At 41.0% G+C, this 19,080-nt stretch overlaps 1 protein-coding gene across 1 annotated transcript in view; it reads left to right on the top strand.

Moving 5' to 3' along the window:
- jakmip3 (Janus kinase and microtubule interacting protein 3) overlaps positions 1-16,968 on the top strand; it is a 17,542-nt gene extending 574 nt beyond the window's left edge. The window contains exons 3-23 of the mRNA XM_022742782.1: positions 601-840; positions 4,180-4,380; positions 4,946-5,059; positions 5,171-5,326; positions 5,827-5,964; positions 6,388-6,423; positions 6,511-6,582; positions 6,895-6,999; positions 7,106-7,234; positions 7,337-7,420; positions 8,273-8,335; positions 9,140-9,238; positions 10,616-10,714; positions 11,865-11,924; positions 12,078-12,143; positions 12,497-12,565; positions 13,942-14,019; positions 15,623-15,856; positions 15,967-16,032; positions 16,204-16,266; positions 16,569-16,968. Coding sequence (XP_022598503.1) covers positions 601-840; positions 4,180-4,380; positions 4,946-5,059; positions 5,171-5,326; positions 5,827-5,964; positions 6,388-6,423; positions 6,511-6,582; positions 6,895-6,999; positions 7,106-7,234; positions 7,337-7,420; positions 8,273-8,335; positions 9,140-9,238; positions 10,616-10,714; positions 11,865-11,924; positions 12,078-12,143; positions 12,497-12,565; positions 13,942-14,019; positions 15,623-15,856; positions 15,967-16,032; positions 16,204-16,254 — 2,160 coding nt within the window. The 3' untranslated portion in view covers positions 16,255-16,266; positions 16,569-16,968. The remainder of the gene's footprint in view (positions 1-600; positions 841-4,179; positions 4,381-4,945; positions 5,060-5,170; positions 5,327-5,826; positions 5,965-6,387; positions 6,424-6,510; positions 6,583-6,894; positions 7,000-7,105; positions 7,235-7,336; positions 7,421-8,272; positions 8,336-9,139; positions 9,239-10,615; positions 10,715-11,864; positions 11,925-12,077; positions 12,144-12,496; positions 12,566-13,941; positions 14,020-15,622; positions 15,857-15,966; positions 16,033-16,203; positions 16,267-16,568) is intronic.
- The last annotated feature ends 2,112 nt before the right edge of the window (positions 16,969-19,080 follow it).

Here is a 19,080-nt window from a genome sequence, read left to right as displayed (position 1 = left end):
TTTGGGTTTACCAGCATCTAGGGTTAGGGTTAGGGTTATACAGCACAACTCACCACCACATGGTGAGTTGTGCTGTATATCTGGGACACTCACTGTCAGCTGGTCACTGACTGAACGGCGGACAGTGAGTGTCCCAGATATACAGCTGCAACTCTGATGGTACAACCACAAAGTTGGTCATTGATCACCTCAGGTGTTCTAGTACCAGCTACACTTATGAACCACTTATTGCTTAAGATGTGTTTGTTATTGACAATCTATCACTTGCATATACATGTGATAAGATAACTCTGGTCAAGATTAGGCTTTTCCTTCTAGACACCACAATCCAGGTTTCTCCATCCTTGTCCATGTGACCTTTCCGGTCTGGCTCCAGGAGGGGGGTGCTGGTCTGTCTATGCTTGGCCCCTTGCCATGGACCAAAGCGCCTTAGGTGACCTTGCCAGTGAATGTTGCCCCTGACAATACATCAAGTCATAGCAATATGCAACCCCCTCAACCATATTAAGGTGGTGATTCTTGGAGTTATAGAGGATAATTTAACTCCTCCTCCTCAGGTGTGATAGATTATCTCACAGTCTTTGTCCTGATGTTCTTCAGGTGAGGAGCGCTCTGCTGGCAGAGGTGGAGGAGGCGAGAAGGAGCTGGGAGGCAGAGCGATGTCGCCTCCAGCAGGAGGTTCAGGAGCTGCGAGGAGCCAAGAGGTATACTGAGGAGGCTCTGACATCGGCTCAGCAGGCCTGCCAGGCCCGGGCAGCCGAACTACGATCAGCTCATCACCAACACCAGGAGGAGCTGAACAGGACCAAGAGAGACTGTGAGCGGGAGATTCGCCGACTGGTACGAGGCACCATCACACATACATGACTACATACATGTCTTTTAACATGTGCATAATTGCCAACACATCTTGTTTTGGTCCCGGTGGATCAAAAACTAACTAAAAACCATACTAAACATCATCTATCTACCTCATGACTTTTCCCAATTTGATGTGTCACAAAACACACCAAATTTTTCACCAAACAAAAGTCACTCCTGTCCTGATGTTTTTAGCAGGACTCATCAGGAGTAATTCACTGTCTGTCCACTGCTGCGGGTATGAAGCCTCACTGTTCAACAATAAACTTTTAAAAAGTATCTTTAAATGGCAGTCAAGTTAATAAAAATCCAATCAGCTCACCGACCCTAACCCATATTTCTAAGTGCACATTCAATGATTCACAGCTGCAAGAAATCAGTAAATCTAACTATAAATGGAGGACTCTTTCTCTTTCTTCCTGAAGGTCCTTCAATTTTCTCAACAACTGCTTATCTGATCAACTTCAGACATTGTTGAGAAGTACCATGTTGACTGTGAAGTTTTTAGGGCTGGGGCGACATATCCACATAACTGATATCATTTATTACCATGGAATGACACTATGAGGGCAGTGCAGCTCCCAGATAATTTACAGTGTGCACATGCCAGTGTTGGTTGTATTTACTGTATTTACCAAGTGGTTTGAGCACATCGATCAGAGGGCACAGATTTCTATAGACAAAACTACACATTTACACATGGATCTTTTTTTCCACCAGCCCAGGGGGGCTCCATAGCCCCATACATTTGGTATGTTTGTGTAACAGGTAATTTTCCATTCAAAGACTTGCAGTGTTGAGTGTGAAGCTGTTTGCATGATGCTCTGATGTAAGGTGCAATCTGGATTGACGCAGGTCAGACAATCAGCCCCTACTGACAGGCACATTTTTAATGAGCACTGCACTAGCAAAGCAAATTTCAGGGCCATTGCTGAATTACTGGATAAAACTGGTGCTACATGTAGGAGCTAATTGTAACATACTTTAAAACTAATGGTTTGCAGATTCTTGTATTTTATTTAAAAAATACAAGTGGTGTGAAAAGAAAATACAAAACAGTAAAGGTCATGTCTCTTATTTCAGAAAAATAAAGGACAGAGGAGAGATCATAGAAAATCCAGAATAAATGGTAAAATATTCACCTAAACCTGAAATTTTGATACACAAAATAATAAATGAAAGAGGTATAGACCTTCAGACCTTCACCTACATGTTAATGTAAACAACAATAAATAAACAACAACAATAAATTAAACAACAAACATTTTGGGAACGTGAGGAAGAATGTCAACAAAATGCAAAGGGTTAAAACACAGACTGTTTGTTTTGATCCAAACATACCATAACACAACAAAAGACACAAATGAGAACAAAAGTGGATGAATGTGTTCATTCCTTCACTGGTGAATGAATACATTATTAACATGGACACATGAGAAAACAAAGAATGACTGAGCCTCAAAGACTGGTACAATACAAGACACAGAGTCAAACACAGACTGGTACAATACAAACAGCCTGACAGACACAACATGCTCTATATGTGCAGAACAGTCTCTCTTCACTTACAGCTGCTGCTGTGGTTCAACTATTACATGTAAATGTAAGAAAGGCAGAGGTGAACACCTGACTTAATTTCAAATGCAATCCTGAAGTTTAGGCATCAAATCAACACGGACACTAACAGGTTAGTTTCACTCTGAACTCATTAATTTGTTCATTTGAACAGTCAGGAACAACTGACACAAATGAACTGAGCTGATCAAAACACAGAGACGTCTTATACAGATCTTTATCAAATACAAGTTGTGGGGCGTCGTGGGGCGTCGTGGGGCGTCGTGGGGCGTCGTGGGGCGTCGTGGTCTAAGCAGGCGCCCCATGTGTAGAGGCTACAGTCCTCGCTGCAGTTGGCCCCGGTTCAAGTCCCGGCCTTTGCTGCATGTCATTCCCCCTCTTTCTGCCTCCCCATTTCCTGTCTCTCTACTGTACTATCAAATAAAGGCATAAAAAAGCCCAAAAAAATATACTTTAAAAAAAAAAAAATACAAGTTGTACAGATCCACCTGGTTTCCCCCCCAGTGTCCTGGGTCCAGGATGAGTGGATTGACACAGTTAGGGTTAATGAAGCCTAACCCTAACCTCTACTCAGGACGTCTATACCTACATCCATCTCATTATCGTGGACACCATATCTCAATAGCATCTTGATGCAATTTCTTCAAATTTGGCACAAATGTTCACTTAGACTCAAGAACAAGCTGAGATTTTGGTGGTCAAAGGTCAAGGTCACGGTGACCTCACAAAAATATCTTTTGCAATTACTCAAGACTTCACAGAATTTATGACAAAATTTCACACAAATGGTTCATATTTTATGTGTCATGGTTTGTCATGATGTGTGATGGACAATTTATGTTTGAAGACTTTTGGACTCTTATGTTTGGACATTTGTTTCATTCCTTGTTTTATTTTGCATAACTTCCCTTGTGTGTCTTGTTGTTATTATACTCCCTGTCTTTGTCCTATTTCCTTCCTTGTTGATTGTCTCCCCCACCCTATTGTGTTTCACCTGTGTTCAAGTACCCTTTCCTTCCTTTTGTCTATTTAGTCTCTGTGCTCACCTTTGTCTTTGTCAGTTTGTCCTGTATTCTGTGGTTCTCCTTTATGCCCTGATTTGGATTTTTGAAGTTCCTCGTGTCTTTTCCTACTGTGTTCCTTGTGTTTTTGGCTTTTAAGTATTTGATTTTATTTTCTCTATGATTTTGATTTTGAGTTCTCAGCATTTTCAGCATTTTAGGAGGTTTCTGTTTTCTTCTTCATTTAATAAATTACCTTTTCACTTACTTTGGATGGTCTGCATTTGCGTCCTTTATAACTACAAAACCTGACAATATCACTCTGGATAAACAGGGATGTAACCTGAAACTAGTCGGAGTGGAGGAGGCAGTAATGCTAGTTTTTTAACTAGTTTCTCTCTCTTTACATTAGTTCTGAGGGTTAGGGTTAATCATCATGATGCTGGTGTTTCTCTCACTGTCAGGGTCATTTTGGTTCAGGTTTCTTTTTAAAAATGTATGCATGTTGTATTTAGGTATCATTACCATGGGTCTGATTTGGATTGTATCCAAAATGTTGCACCTGTGAAAACCTAACCTGTAGGTTCATGTTCACCCGAGTGTTTGATTTTATATTCAGGACATCTTTCATCCCCTTGTCTGACAGACTAACCCTGCCCCTCTCCTACCTGTCTCTCTACCTGTTTAACCACACCTCTAATCTGTCTGTCTCCCTGTCTGTCTCTCACCTGTCTGTGTGCAGATGGATGAGATAAAACTGAAGGACAGAGCTGTCAGTGTTTTGGATAAAGCCTTGGGGCTGCAGGCTGGACATGCTCACCGCCTCCAGCTGCAGACTCAGGCAGCCGAGCAGCAAATCGCAGCCCTGAGAGATGCACAGAGGGCGGGACTAAACCACCCAGGTCACGCCCCTAGCCCCACCCCTAACACTACTCCTCATATTGTAAGCGCCGCCTCCTCCTGCTCATACTGCATGATATAAAAACAGTCATTCACTTCATGTCACAGTTTACATGTTACCTGATCTGTTCAATCATCACCTCAGTGTACAGGTGCCCTGAACACATTGCAGCTACTGCAGTATCTCACCAGTAGATGCAACCTGCAGGAGCCAGACTCTGTAGATCTAGGAAGCCAGACAGTTGATGTGGATCAACATAACAGCTGTGAATCCTGATGCTGTTTGGTTTCTTTAATCCTTAAACCTGACTATTACTGAACCATCATATGGGTTTATGTCCTGACCACCAGTGTGAATTATATACGCTTTGTTTCAGTCTCTAAATACTAAAGTACCTTTGAGCCTCAGCTGTCATTTTCTTGGAGAAGACCCTCAGAGATGTGAATGTTTGATCTGGTTTCTACAAAGTTTAAAAATGTGGCTTCATCTCGCCTTCCTGAAGCAGATTGTTACTGCAGGAAATAACTCTTCACACTGTACTGTGTGTGTGTGTGTGTGTGTGTGTGTGTGTGTGTGTGTGTGTGTGTGTGTGTGTGTGTGTGTGTAGTCCCAGGAGGATCGGGACACTCGGAGGTTTCAGTTAAAAATTGCTGAGCTCAGCGCTGTTGTCAGGAAGCTGGAGGATCGAAATGCTCTGCTGTCTGAAGAACGCAACGAGCTGGTAACACACATACACGATAAACATATGCTTGTACTTCTCTACTTGTGAGGACACCGTTGGACATAATGCAGCATAGCTGAATGTCTGACCTGATTCTTTGTCTTCATGCAGCTGAAGCGTCTGCGAGAGGCCGAGAGTCAGTTTCTTCCTCTTCTAGACAAAAACAAACGTCTCAGCAGGAAAAATGAGGAGCTCGCTCTGGCTCTCCGTCGTCTTGACAACAAGCTTCGCTTTGTCACCCAGGAGAACATGGAGATGGTAACTATGGTAACCCCTGGCCCTGGTGACACATTGACAGACATAGTCTGAGTGCTGCTTCTCTCAGTCAAACCAGTAGTAACTCCACACTGGACCAGTTAAATGAACTGAAACTAAACAGTTGGTCAAGAAAAAACATAACAAAGGTAACTCATGTAGACTTATATTTATATTATTAATTCATTAATAATTAATTTATATCTATATTAGCAAAGACCTGATATTTTTTAACATCGTACCCTACCATATGAAAATAGAAGGGAATCATGTTTTGGAAATAAATAATTATAACAGCATGTTGAAGCCAAGCAGTGGCTAAATATTAAATCATAATGAAAAAGAAAATAGTTACATGCTAAAAGCTAACTAACCTACCTTATAGCAGTGTTAACTGTTGTCTATTCAGTTTCATTTATTTAGTGGTTAAATAACCAGAATCAAAGCAGAACTAGCACAGCATCAGTCAACAGTGTTACCATGGTAACAGCATCATTTGTTGTCATCAACAGAGGAGACCGAGTTCATTAAATGACCTGGACCGCAGCCACTCCACCAGTTACCATGGTTACAGCCAGGAGGAGAGAGAGATGGAGTTTCTAAGGTTACAGGTCCTGGAGCAACAGCACATCATTGATGACCTGTCCAAGGTAGTATACGATGTTAAATGACTGTAGTGTTAAATGACTGTACCACAGGTTAAATGACTGTACTACAGTGTTAAATGACTGTAGGACAGTGTTAAATGACTGTAGTGTTAAATGACTGTACTACAGTGTTAAATGACTGTACCACAGGTTAAATGACTGTACTACAGTGTTAAATGACTGTTGTGTTAAATGACTGTACCACAGGTTAAATGACTGTACTACAGTGTTAAATGACTGTAGCACAGGTTAAATGACTGTTGTGTTAAATGACTGTATTACAGTGTTACATGACTGCAGTGTAAAATGACTGTACCACAGGTTAAATGATTGTAGTGTTAAGTGACTGTACTACAGTGTTAGATGACTGTAGTGTTAAATGACTGTAGTACAGTGCTAAGTTTAGAATCACTGTGCTTTTTTCAGGCTCTGGAGACAGCTGGTTATGTGAAGAATGTTATAGTAAGTATTGAGTAGTACTAGTTATTACTGTTAGTACTAGTTATTACTATATTGTTATTGTTGTTGATCGTGTTGTTGATCCTGCAGGAGAGAGACATGTTACTGAGATACAGGCGTCAGGAGTCAGTTAGGAGGAAACGAACCTTCAGAGCCTGCAGAGTGAGACTGAACACACACACACACACACACATATACACACACACACACACACACACACACACACACACATACACACACACACACACACACAACTAAAAGCTCTGACAAAGTAAGTGTGGTAGTGTTATTACAGGTGTGTTAAAGTTTTCACCTGACCTGCTGATGTCAATAAAAACACAAACTCCAGATGATCCCTGGTTTAACATAAAGAACTAACCAACTGTGTGTGTGTGTGTGTGTGTGTGTGTGTGTGTGTGTGTGTGTGTGTGTGTGTGTGTGTGTGTGTGTGTGTGTGTGTGTGTGAGTGTGCAGGTTATAGAGACATTTTATGGTTATGATGAAGAAGCGTCAGTGGACTCTGATGGATCATCTTTGTCTTTTCACACTGACAGAACTCCAGATACTGAACCAGAGGAGGTAACACACACACACACACACACACACACACACACACACACACACACACACACACAGACACACACACACTGACCGGTGTTGTTATTGATCTGACTGTGTGTTTCAGGTGTGTGTGCGTGAGGAGGCGGAGCTTCGTTACCGTCAGCTGACTCAGGAGTATCAGGCGCTGCAGCGAGCTTACGCTCTACTGACAGAGACGAGCGGGGGAAACTATGACGCAGAGAAAGAGATCAAGGTGACCACAACCTCTGAGCAAGGCAGCAACAGAGAGAGTGTTTTGCTTCCTGTAATGAGGCAAGGCACTGACTGATTGATGGTTGTATTCCCTGTGTCTCAGACCAGAGAGCAGCTGCTGACTGAAATCAGTCGATATCAAACCAGAGTCGCAGATCTGGAGTCAGCGCTGAACCAACAAGGACTGGTAACACACACACACACACACACATTCACACACACACACACATACACACACACACACACACACACACACACACACACACACACACACACACAAACTCAGGATTGGTCCATACACTAGGTGAGAATATGATCTGCCTTCTGATTGGTTGCAGGGTGAACCCCCTGGAGAATAGGGGTGTGTCTTCATGCTGATGAAAGGAGCAGGGAACCAATGTGAGCCAGTCAGTGCTAGAACAGTAGAAAATAGAACAGGGATGCCGGTCATGTTCCATAAAGGTCCAAACACTGTCGCCTCCACCTGCTGCTGCTTGATCAGCAGATTAGATTCACCTGAGCCTCGTGAGAAACATGGCCACAGGGGACACCTGTTCAGGTCAGGTATCTCATGAGGCTTCAGGTGAACAGCAGCAGGTCCAAGCTGGTCAGGACTTTAAAGTTACCAGAGGATTTGAAAAGAAAAGACTCAAGCATCCAACAGGAGCAGCAACGAAATCTGAATCCAACAACCTGAAGAATCAAGAGTTTTCTGCCAAAGGAACCAGATGATCCACCTTAAACTCCACCTTAAATTCCACCCGAGTGGAGGGAAGCATTCATAGCTGAGAGGGTAACACCAACCCAGAGTTTACAAGAACAAAGACACAGCCCACTGGCCAGGTAGAGGGGAGGGGCTAATCTGTGACATCACCTGGTCAGGTGCTCAGTCAGAATAACATGCAGACTGTTGCCTTTCTGTGGAACATGACTGAACACTTCTGATGTAGAACCTAGAACATAGAACATAGAGCAGGTCTGTTAGAGGTCTAAGCTGTAAATGAAGTTCAGTTCAAACTGCTGTCTCTCTCTCTCTCAGGATGTGGAGTGGGTGGAGGAGAAGCAGGCATTGTATCAGAGGAATCAGGAGCTGGTGGAGAAGGTGAAACACACACTGACAGAGTTTATTCCACAAAGAAAAGTCACTTTAACGCAAAGTCAGTTACCATGGTAACGCACTCTGTGGAGCTAACCCTGAGTTTCTGTCTGTATCTGCCCCTTCTGACATGGCGCATGATTGGACGCTAGTTTGTTACCTGAAACTGATCTTTACAAACGTTACCTTTTTTATGATCTATCAAATCTGAGAGGACATGAGACAGATTGAAGCTCAGATTAAAACCTACATACTGAGACTTTGTGGACATTAAGTCAATCAGTTCCCCTGCAGTAAAACATTTACTTTACATTCATTACTGTAAATAAAAAAGACTCTGATCAAAGAAGATTATTTTCTCATGTTGTGAAGAACAGTCCTGTCAAAGCTGTCAAATCATACTGTAGATTATGTGATATTTCTGAGTAAGGATGAAAATACTTTAAAAACTATATAGGCTGCAGATAGTCTGAACCTGTTTTAACAACATTTCAGTCACTGTATATAAATTTAGTACATGTTCCAATACAGTCACTGATGCTGTTAAATGTAGACATCTGAAAATTTAAGGTTTAAAGTCTTTTTCAACTGAAAATCACCAAAATCATGCAGTTGTTGCTGAGTCAGAATCTAAGGTTACAATCATAGATCTTAAACTTCTGTCTGATCTGTTTCATCTATCTCTGTAAACATCTGTCTGATCTGTTTCATTTCTATCTATAAACATCTGTTTCATCTGGTTTATATATCTCTATAAACGTCTGTCTGATCTGTTTCATCTATCTATAACCTTCTGTATATTCTCTCTAGCTGAGGCAGATGGAAGGTGAAGAGCTGCGACTGAAAAACGACATTCAAGATGTCAAAGATCAGAATGAGCTGCTGGAGTTCAGGATCTTAGAGCTTGAGGTAAACACACAAACAACAACATAAACTACAACAATAAGTTAAAACAGTCTGACAATACAACAACAAATTAAAACAGACTAAAATAAACAACAACAAATCAAAACAGTCAGACAGAAATAAACAATAACATAAACAACAATAAATTAAAACAGACTAAAATAAATGACATGAACAACAAGTTAGAACAGTTAGACTGACAACAACAAAAATAAATTGAAACAGTCAGACTAAAATAAACCAACAATATAAAAAACACCAAATTAAAACTGACTAAATTAAACAGCAACAAATCAAAACAGTTAGGCTAAAATAAACAACAAACAACAACAAATTAAAACAGTCAGACTAAATTAGACAACAACATAAACAACAAATTAAAACATCAGTCTAAAATAAACAACAACAAATCAAAATAGTCAGACTAAAATAAACAAAAAATCAAAACAGTCAGACAGAAGTAAATAACAACAAATCAAAATAGTCAGACTAAAATAAACAAAAAATCAAAACAGTCTGACAGAAATAAACAACAACAAATCAAAACAGTCAGACTAAAATAAGCAAAAAATCAAAACAGTCAGACAGAAATAAACAACAACAAATCAAAACAGTCAGACTAAAATAAGCAAAAAATCAAAACAGTCAGACAGAAATAAACAACAACAAATAAAAACAGTCAGACTAAAATAAGCAAAAAATCAAAACAGTCAGACAGACATAAACAAGAACAACAAATTCAAACGGTCAGACTAAAATAATCAACATAAAAAGCAACAACAAATTCAAACGGTCAGACTAAAATAAACATCATAAAAAACAACAACAAATCAAAACATTCAGACAGACATAAACAGGAACAACAAATTTAAAATCAGAATTAAATAAAAAACAACATGGGGCGTTGAGTGGCGCAGTGGGTTGAGCAGGCGCCCCATATGTAGAGGCTACAGTCCTCGCTGCAGCAGGCCCCGGTTTGAATCCTGCATCGGACGGCCCTTTACTGCATGTCATTCCCCCTCTCTCTGCCTCCCCATTTCCTGTCTCTCTCTACTATCCTGTCCAATAAACGCACAAAAGCCCAAAAAAATATACTTTAAAAAAAATAAAAAACAACATAAAAAACTAATCAAAACAGCAAGACAGACATAAATAAGAACAAGAAATTAAAACCAGCAGGCTAAAATAAACAACAATATAAAAAACAACATTAAATCAAAACAGTCAGACAGACATAAACAACAAATCAAAACAGTCACACGAACATAAACAACAACAAATTAAAACAGTCAGGCTTAAATGAATAACAACATAAAAAAGAACTGCCATATTGACTGACACACTGTCTGTGTTTCCATGGAAACGCTTTTCACTGATCAGGAGAGGGAACGACGCTCACCTGGCATTAACTTCCAACATCTCCATTTCCCAGAAGGCATCAGTCCTCTGCAGATCTACTGCGAGGCAGAGGGAGTCACTGTAAGTAATGCCTGAATACAACTGTGTACACCTGTAAACACACAAATAAACGTGTAAACAACAGCGGCCAATACCACAAAGCCAGTTCACCTTAGTCTCACTCTGTTGGGGTAATGTCAGTAAGAGCAGGAATTATAAAGGTCTTTAGTGTAGAGTGGGTTTATCTGACTCTAAGCCCTACAAAGGTGAATGTCATTGACTGACAGACTGACTGATGAGGTTACACCACTGGTTGGCCAGCCGAGTGTTGAATTTTCCCATTGGTTATTACACTTTCAAAGCAATTTGGTGTGAACGAGCAGTCCTCGCACCTTTGTTGGTAGATTTACTGACTTTTCAGACCTTGATTAGAAGGTCATCAATGTCAGTCTCCCATGTCAATCCTTCAACATAAAAATATGTGAAACACTTGACTGTTATACTTTCTTTTTACTCTTCCTCCACATTTATGCTAATGATTTTATCACCCGTCCCTGATTCATTGTCTAATAAATGATGTGTGTAATAACTGAATTAACTACAGAACAACCTTTGCTAGATACAAGCTAGCCATATTTTCTAGTTGAGCTAGTAACCATTAATTGAAATCAGGTGTATGGTAACCACAGGTAAACCAAAAAGGTCAATAACTACCAATAATAAATTTTGAGGTAAATGTCGGATAACTGACATCTTGTTATGGTAGCTAGTGAAGTGTTGCTCATGCTAGTTAACTGCAATTAGAATCTAACCAGCTGTTATCTTACAGCAAACATTAACTAAAGCTGGCTACATAAACAACAACAATCAATTAGATTCATGAGACGTCAGCGAATGTATTAAAACATCAAACAATTCATCAACTTACCAGCGAGCATTGGGACACACTGAAAATGAATGGGCTTCATATCTGGAACCATCTAGACAACAACAGAAGTCTATGACAGGTTGTAATGGTGATCTACTGCAGTTACGATGGTGATCTACATCAAAAGTGAGCCAGCTTGTTGACACTGGAAAACTTGACTTAAGCCTAAAGAGAGCTAGATAACTCACTAATGTCACTTTGTGGTTCAGGCCCCTGACTTCACCTGAGTAACACCTGTAAACACACATGAATCAACCTGAGTACACCTGATTAATAATTTGTGTGGTTTATTTTGTTACTCAGGACATTGTGATCAGCGAGTTGATGAAGAAACTGGACATTCTGGGAGATAACGCCGTAAGTGTATGTTGCATTTATTTTGTACATGTATGTTTTTATTAGTTTCACATATATGTCAAACTGAATTTAGAACACCTTCACTGAATCATCTAGTTGTCATATGGCTGACATATAGTTATGACGTTATTTACATGTTGTTTGCATGTTTTCCTGTAGAATCTGTCCAATGAGGAGCAGGTGGTGGTAATCCATGCCAGGACGGTGCTCACGCTGGCAGAGAAGGTAACACACGAACCTTTGTGGATCGATGCAGAGCTTTGACCTTGTTTTTCATCCCCCTGCCGACCACCGTCCTTCTCTTCAGCCTGTTCTGGATCTCATTTAACTTTTGACCCTGTCTTGATATTTTAGCTGTCTCTTCTGGTCTTTGAGTCTGATAAGACTTAGAAGACTTAGAAGTCCTGTTGAATGTTTAAGTGTAAAGTCCATGTTTCCTCTTCAGTATAGAAACTGTGTGGGAGGAACTCTTTATGAACTTGCTGAAGATGGGACCTGAAGGACCTTGCCACCCTTGCTAACCCGCGCCTTCCTTTCCATTTACCTGTCTCTCTCTACCTATCTGTCTCTCTGCTCAGTGGTTGGAGTCCATCGAAGTGACAAAGTCGGCTCTGCAGCAGAAGATGTTGGACATTGAAAGTGAGAAGGTAAAAGCCAAAGTTTAGGATAGATCATTCTATTTTAACTTGTAACCAGGTGTGCCTTCCTGAATGACATTTCAGAAATGGGGGGGGGGGCAAAAATTGTTTTCTACTGATATAGAGTAACAAATTCATGACTTCATTTTTTGAGTTTACGGAGCTCGATGCATGGCCTTCCACTGAGCTCACACACCTCCAGCTCCTGCAGAGACCAGGACATGGGCACACAGGTGGATAGGGGAAGGCGCTCCTCTCTCCAGCTTCCCACCTGCACCTGCGAGGTGCCGCCGTCATGAATTTGACAAACAAGGCTGTGCTGCACAGGGCTGAGCAAAGGAGAACACTTGTGTATGAAGCAGTTTAAGCTAGCAGCTTGCAGACACAGGTGATTTATTAGGTGAGAGGGCTAAAGCATCAAGTCCTGTTTTAGTCATTTCAAACATTTTATTCTCATTTGGCCAAACCACATTAAAGCTATTGTTGATTTCATATCACACAGATTTCATCCAAAACTTTTTGAAATATGTGACTAAAATGATATTTACACAGATACAATTTCAGAATGAATAACTGGCATGTGGAGACATCAGTGGTGTTTTGCAGGGCTGCTCTGTAAATGCAACTAAACCTGAATCCTAAATATCCTTCATGTGCAACAAGACTTCTGCTGTCAAACAGTGTAGCAGCTATAGAATGGTTGCCCATAGACTGAAGAAAACCAGTCACACCAGGGATCAGGATTTGCACATTTATTCTAGCAGTCAACAGACACACAGTGGCAGGCTCTCTGACCCCAGCGCATAAGTTTCAAGCTTTTTTATTTTTATTTTTTTGTATGTACATTACAATTACACATGTGTAATAGAAATGAATAAAATGTGCACATCAAAAGAATGTTTGCCTTCACAGCAGTTAAAAGCAAAAATTAAAATGAGCAAAATAAATATTCTCATAAAATAACTAATTCAGTGCTATTCTACAGTAATACACAATAATAATAATACACAAGAACATTACAAATAACATTACAAATTGCATTTAAGTTTGAATATTCTTCCTTTTGTGTGTTTGCCTGCTTTATTTTACTGACTGTCTTAGAGTGGACGGACTGATACAGGAACATACTGATACAATTATCCCAACTGAGCCCAAAAATGGCCTTTCTATTTCCAACACCCTAGATCTGGACAATAACTTTGATAATCCCATGATCTAGAGTCCTTGATGAATCAGTAATTTGGGATTTTCAATCAGATTTTGTTTTGTTGCTGGTTTGATTACCAGTAGTAGTAGTAGTAGTATAAGTATGTGACACTAAATGTAACAGCAACAGAAGCCTCAGGTACCATAGTGACCTCTGTCTGTCTGTTGTTGTTCTCTAGGATCTGTTCAGTAAACAGAAAGGTTACCTGGATGAAGAGCTGGACTACAGGAAGCAGTCGATGGATCAGGCTCATAAGGTCAGTGTAACCAATGGACACAACAAAAACATTGAGCAATAGTAGCTAAACATTTTTACACAAGCACAAAACTGATTCACTCAAGACAAACAAAAGTATATGAAATTAGATGTTTTCTGAATATACTCAGGAGCGTCTAGTGCAACACTCAGCTGAATTCTGGGTGATATTAGTCACTACGTAAAATCAAGTAATTCTGTGCATGAAGTTACTGTTGTGACATGACTAAGACAAAATGAACCAATGACAGTTTGTATCATGAGATCACTTTCTCCTTGCTCAGCTTGACTCACTCATCAAAACAAATGACATACATGCAAGAAACTCATGAGCGAAACCTCGTAGTAGCCACAAGTTCATCTATAAGGTTATCCTTGTTTGTCAAATGTTACACTGCCACTATTTATGATCTGCATGCAAGACATGCCACCACTTTTGCAGTAGAGCACACTCTAATAATCACAGCTGTACAAGCAGCAGTGAGATCAGCTGACTGCACCTGGAGAACTGGTACTGTGAGCAAGGCGAAAACTACCAGAGCAGAGCAGTGTGGTGTTCACCTGTGTTAAATTTACCTCCATATGTTCCAGCCACACAGTGGCAGAATGTATCACTCTGAGAGTTTCACTGTTGGGGGTTTCATTGCTACAAGCCATCTGGTGCTTGTATAACCAATGGGAGAGTTGTGTTGTTATTTTCGGCAGAAAGTCAAACATGTTCCTGGTGGGTGTTGGCCTCTGCCAGGGTTGTCCCTTGTCACCAATCCTGTCTACGATCTTTTTGGGCAGGATTTCAAGGTGTAGCCAGGAGGAGGAGTGTGTTTGGTTTGAAAGAATTACATCCGTTCTATTTGCAGATGATGTGGTTCTGTTGGCGTCGCCAGACCGGGACCTTCAGCATGCACTGGGGTGGTTTGCATCAGAGTGTGCACCTCAAAGTGTGAGGACCTGATTCTCTGCCAGAAAATAGTGGATTGCTCTCTTCAGGTTGGAATGGACTTTCTGCCCCAAGTGAAGGTGTGGTGAGGGTAGGATAGAGTGGGAGGCAGGCAGATCAGTGCGGCGTCAGCAGTGAAGTGGATGTTGTACCCAACTGTTGTGGTGAAGAGGAGCTGAGTCTGAGGGTGAAGCTCTTGATTTACTAATCGATCTTCGTTCTGACCCTCACCTCTGATCATGAGCTCTGGGTAGTGACCGAAAGAATGAGATCACATTTACAAGACGCTGCTCCTTCACATCAAAAGGAGCCAGTTGAGGATGTTTGGGCTTGTGGTAAGGATCCTCCTGGGCGCCTTTCAGTGGAGGTCTTTCAGGCACATCCAACTGTTAAGAGGTTTGGGCTAGACCCCGAATATGATGGAGAGATTATATGTCTCATCTGGAGATGAGGAGCTGGAAAATGTTGCTGGTAATTTGCTTGACCTGCTGCCACCACGACCTGACCTTGGATGTGAAAGAAAATAGATATAGGGCAAAAAGATTAGCACGGGGCTAAATGATTTACCACAGGGTTAAAGTCCAGATATTGAGAGGTGACCCTTGATAAACAGGTATACAGAGTTTAAAACATATCTTCTTATTTTAAATGTCTATATCTGATGCAGAGGATCCTGGAGCTGGAGGCCATGTTATTTGAGGCTCTGCAGCAAGAGGAGGAAACCAGGATGGAGGGATTCAAGATTGAGGAGGGTCGTCTCTCTGAAACTCTGACTGAGGAAGAGAGGGAGGGGCTGAGGAGAGCCATGGACCAATGGAAACGAACTGTAATGTGCGAGCTGAGAGAGAGAGATGCCCAGATCCTGCGAGAGAGGATGGAGATACTGCAACTCACGCAACAGGTAAAGCTTGACCTGACAGGTAAACCAGTTACTGATGTTTAATCTTTCACTGACAGGATAGTATAGTTCATCTAGTTGTGTACTCAACATGACAAATGTGTGTTTGACAGAGGAACAAGGAGCTGGAGGAGTTTATAGAAGCCCAGAAACGACAGATTAAAGAGCTGGAGGAGAAGGTATGGGCGAAGAGAAACAGAATAAAGTCTTGTTTTGGATGAAATGTACAATATGTGCAATTAGTCCGGCATGCAACAGATCATGTTATCACCATGGACACACGTGTACACTGTAAAATCTGCTTCCTATGACTTTCTGCTGACTCTCCACTGTTTTCTGTTTCCTTTCAGTTTCTATTTCTGTTTCTTTTCTTCTCTTTGGCCTTCATCCTCTGGTCCTAACAGCAGCAGCTGGTGAGTCACAAAGCAAAAGTTTCCCCAGGGATATGGGGTTTCCCTCAGTTATACAGGGTTTACCTCAGGTATGCAGGGTTTACTTCAGGTATACAGGGTTTTTCTCAGTTATACATTGTTTACTTCAAGTATACAGGGTTTCCAGTGGGTTTACAGGGAATCCTAATCCTGTATTGTACTTATGGAGTTGTAATTGATTCTACAAATCAAAGTTTATAAAAGTCTATTGTATCATTAATGTCTTGAGACAGTCTGTGTATCTCATCACAGGAACACTGTTAACATGTCAGTCTGTGGTTCAGTTTCTGCAGGCCTCCAGAGTCCAGCAGCTGATCACTCAGCAGGGTCGTGTCAGGAGGATTCAGAAAGATTCAGGATTTGGAACCAGCAGCTGACTGAGGCACATTGGCTTCACTGCCACACTCACCAGCCTCTGGCTGCTGTCAGCCAATCAGAGCAGAGCTCAGCCGTCACCTCAGTCCACACCATCACACCCTCCCAGAATGCCACTGTGTTGCCTCAGAGACAGTGAGAGTGATAGTTTCAGTGGCGGCAGAAGAACATTGTGTTTCAGACGTGTGAAAACCTTCACTGGTAACAGGCTAACCAGCGCACCGGTAGCTATGGGTACCAGAAAGTTCTGGGTCACCAGATGTGCAGCTGATAAACACATTCTGGCTTCAGCAGGCCAGCTGGACCAAAGCGGTGCTGGACTTATTAAAATTAGCTAAATTAGCTGGACTTCTGTCAGACCTGGCTAAACTAGCTGCTCTCAGTGTTTGCTCAGCCACCTGATTATAAACATTGCTAGCTAAGTTGGCTGAATTCATACAGTTAACTCAGCTGGTTGACTTCAGTGTGAAGGTAGCTGTTTGGGTCAATTACAGTTCACTAATCGTCTGTGGGTGAATGAAACTGCAGTGACAGACACAGAGCTCCATGAACTACAGCAGAAGATCAGTAAAGTTGTTGCTAAGTTACCTTGAAGAGTTCACACAGTTGAATCACAGTAGAAACACAATTGAAAACATTAGAAACTGTTGTTCAGTGAAGCGTCTCGTCTGTCCTGATATGAGTTTTTTTGAAACTTTGTTCTGATTGGCTGTTCCACCTGCAGACTGGCGAGTAGTTTAACACTGTAGAGCCTCTCAGCTCCACTCATGGATCTAAGATTAAAGGTTCAGACCGTCTGGATCATCGCGGGACCAAAACCTGACAAAGGAAACATCAGACAGGAGTTCTGCTGGAGGTCAGAGAAGAAACAGACTAAACTGTTAAAGCAAAATTATGTTCTGACCGGAAGAAATGCAGCATGACGCTTGAAGTAAGTCAGAAGCAGGTTTTACAACTGGTCAGAAACCTTTAATACAACAATAAAACTGCTGCAGGTCACTCTGCAGAGTTTACACGTGATCAAAGGTCAGGTGATCCAGTCTGATTATACTCTGGTGAGATTTTACAGATCAACTGAGTTCAAACTGATGGAAGAAAGTACAACAGTGTTTCACAGACACAACTGAACAATAGAGGATAATTTCACAGGACTAAAAAAGAATTATATTACATTATATTATATTATATTATTATATTTTCCTAACCCTTATATTATGGATCTTTTTATTCTCCTACTGAGGATAATCAGTTGATTCTGAAATGTTCAAACAATTAAAGGAGATATTTGTAAGTTTTGGCTATTGCTACAAAACTAACATTAGCATTGGCAGCTGTTTACTTACCATCAAATTTCATTCCTTTACTCACCAACAGCTGTCTCCAGAGGTGGAAACAAACACCAATGTTAACTCTTGTCTATATCACGTCTTTTTCTTCTTCTGAAGTTAGCATGCTAGCCAGCTAGCTCTGGCCCGGCCAGACCGTCTCGTCACGATATGATACTGACTTACTGTAGTGTCCAGTCTGAAGACAAAGATGCTCAGAGGACGTATTATAACCTGTAAACACAATAATAACTGAAGTTATTGTGAGACTGGTAAGTAAACAGCTGTTCATATTATTGTTGTTTTATTTTCAGCTTTAGTTGAAACTTTAATTTCTTTTCATGGTTTGAGTTTCAATTTCCGTCTTGACATTGCCATATTTTCAATTCAGTATCAAATTCTGTTTTAATTTTAACTGATTTTCCTGTAGAAGAGTAAAAAGAACATAATTGATGAACCAATGTTTTCTGTGAATTATCATCTGTGTGTCCTGCAGTATCATCAGTGTTTAGCTGAAGCAACACAAACCTGCAGAATTAAAACCATGGATCCTGCTGTTGTACTTTTATTATTCCAGATGATATTTTTCTATCCCTGAGTCTGAACTCTTGAACATCTGAAGAGTCAGCAGTTTGGTATGATTACAGATTAAAGATGGTAGAAACAAGACTGAAGACAAAACTGTGTTTGTATTTTGTTGTTGAAGATGAGAATGTCCCATCAGATCAGAGTTTTTTGACTGTTGTCATGAAATCTGGTTCAGTCTGACTCCAGGCTTCAAGTGATGCTTTGCCATCTGCTGGATCTGGTCTGTGTGCCAAAACTGAAGAACCATAAGCTGCAGTTCCACTAATGACCACTAGAGTCTGGCTCCAATAGTGAGTCAATCCCCATAGACTCCCATGTTAAAATGTCCAACTTTACAGCAGAAATAAACATGTTTACAGCCTGGTACAAAAACTATTTTGGTCTCTAGAGCTAATTTCCTCCTTCATGACACCTGTTTATATAACTCACCTTAGGGGCGTGGTCTCTTTCAGTGACAGGTGGGTAAGCATATGCTTGTCACAAACCGACATACACCACAGTCTCAGCT

Source organism: Seriola dumerili, unplaced genomic scaffold (assembly GCF_002260705.1).
Source record: "Seriola dumerili isolate Sdu_G_001 unplaced genomic scaffold, Sdu_1.0 BDQW01000068.1, whole genome shotgun sequence".
Lineage (NCBI taxonomy): Eukaryota > Metazoa > Chordata > Actinopteri > Carangiformes > Carangidae > Seriola > Seriola dumerili.
This window is presented reverse-complemented; position numbering and strand designations above follow the sequence as displayed.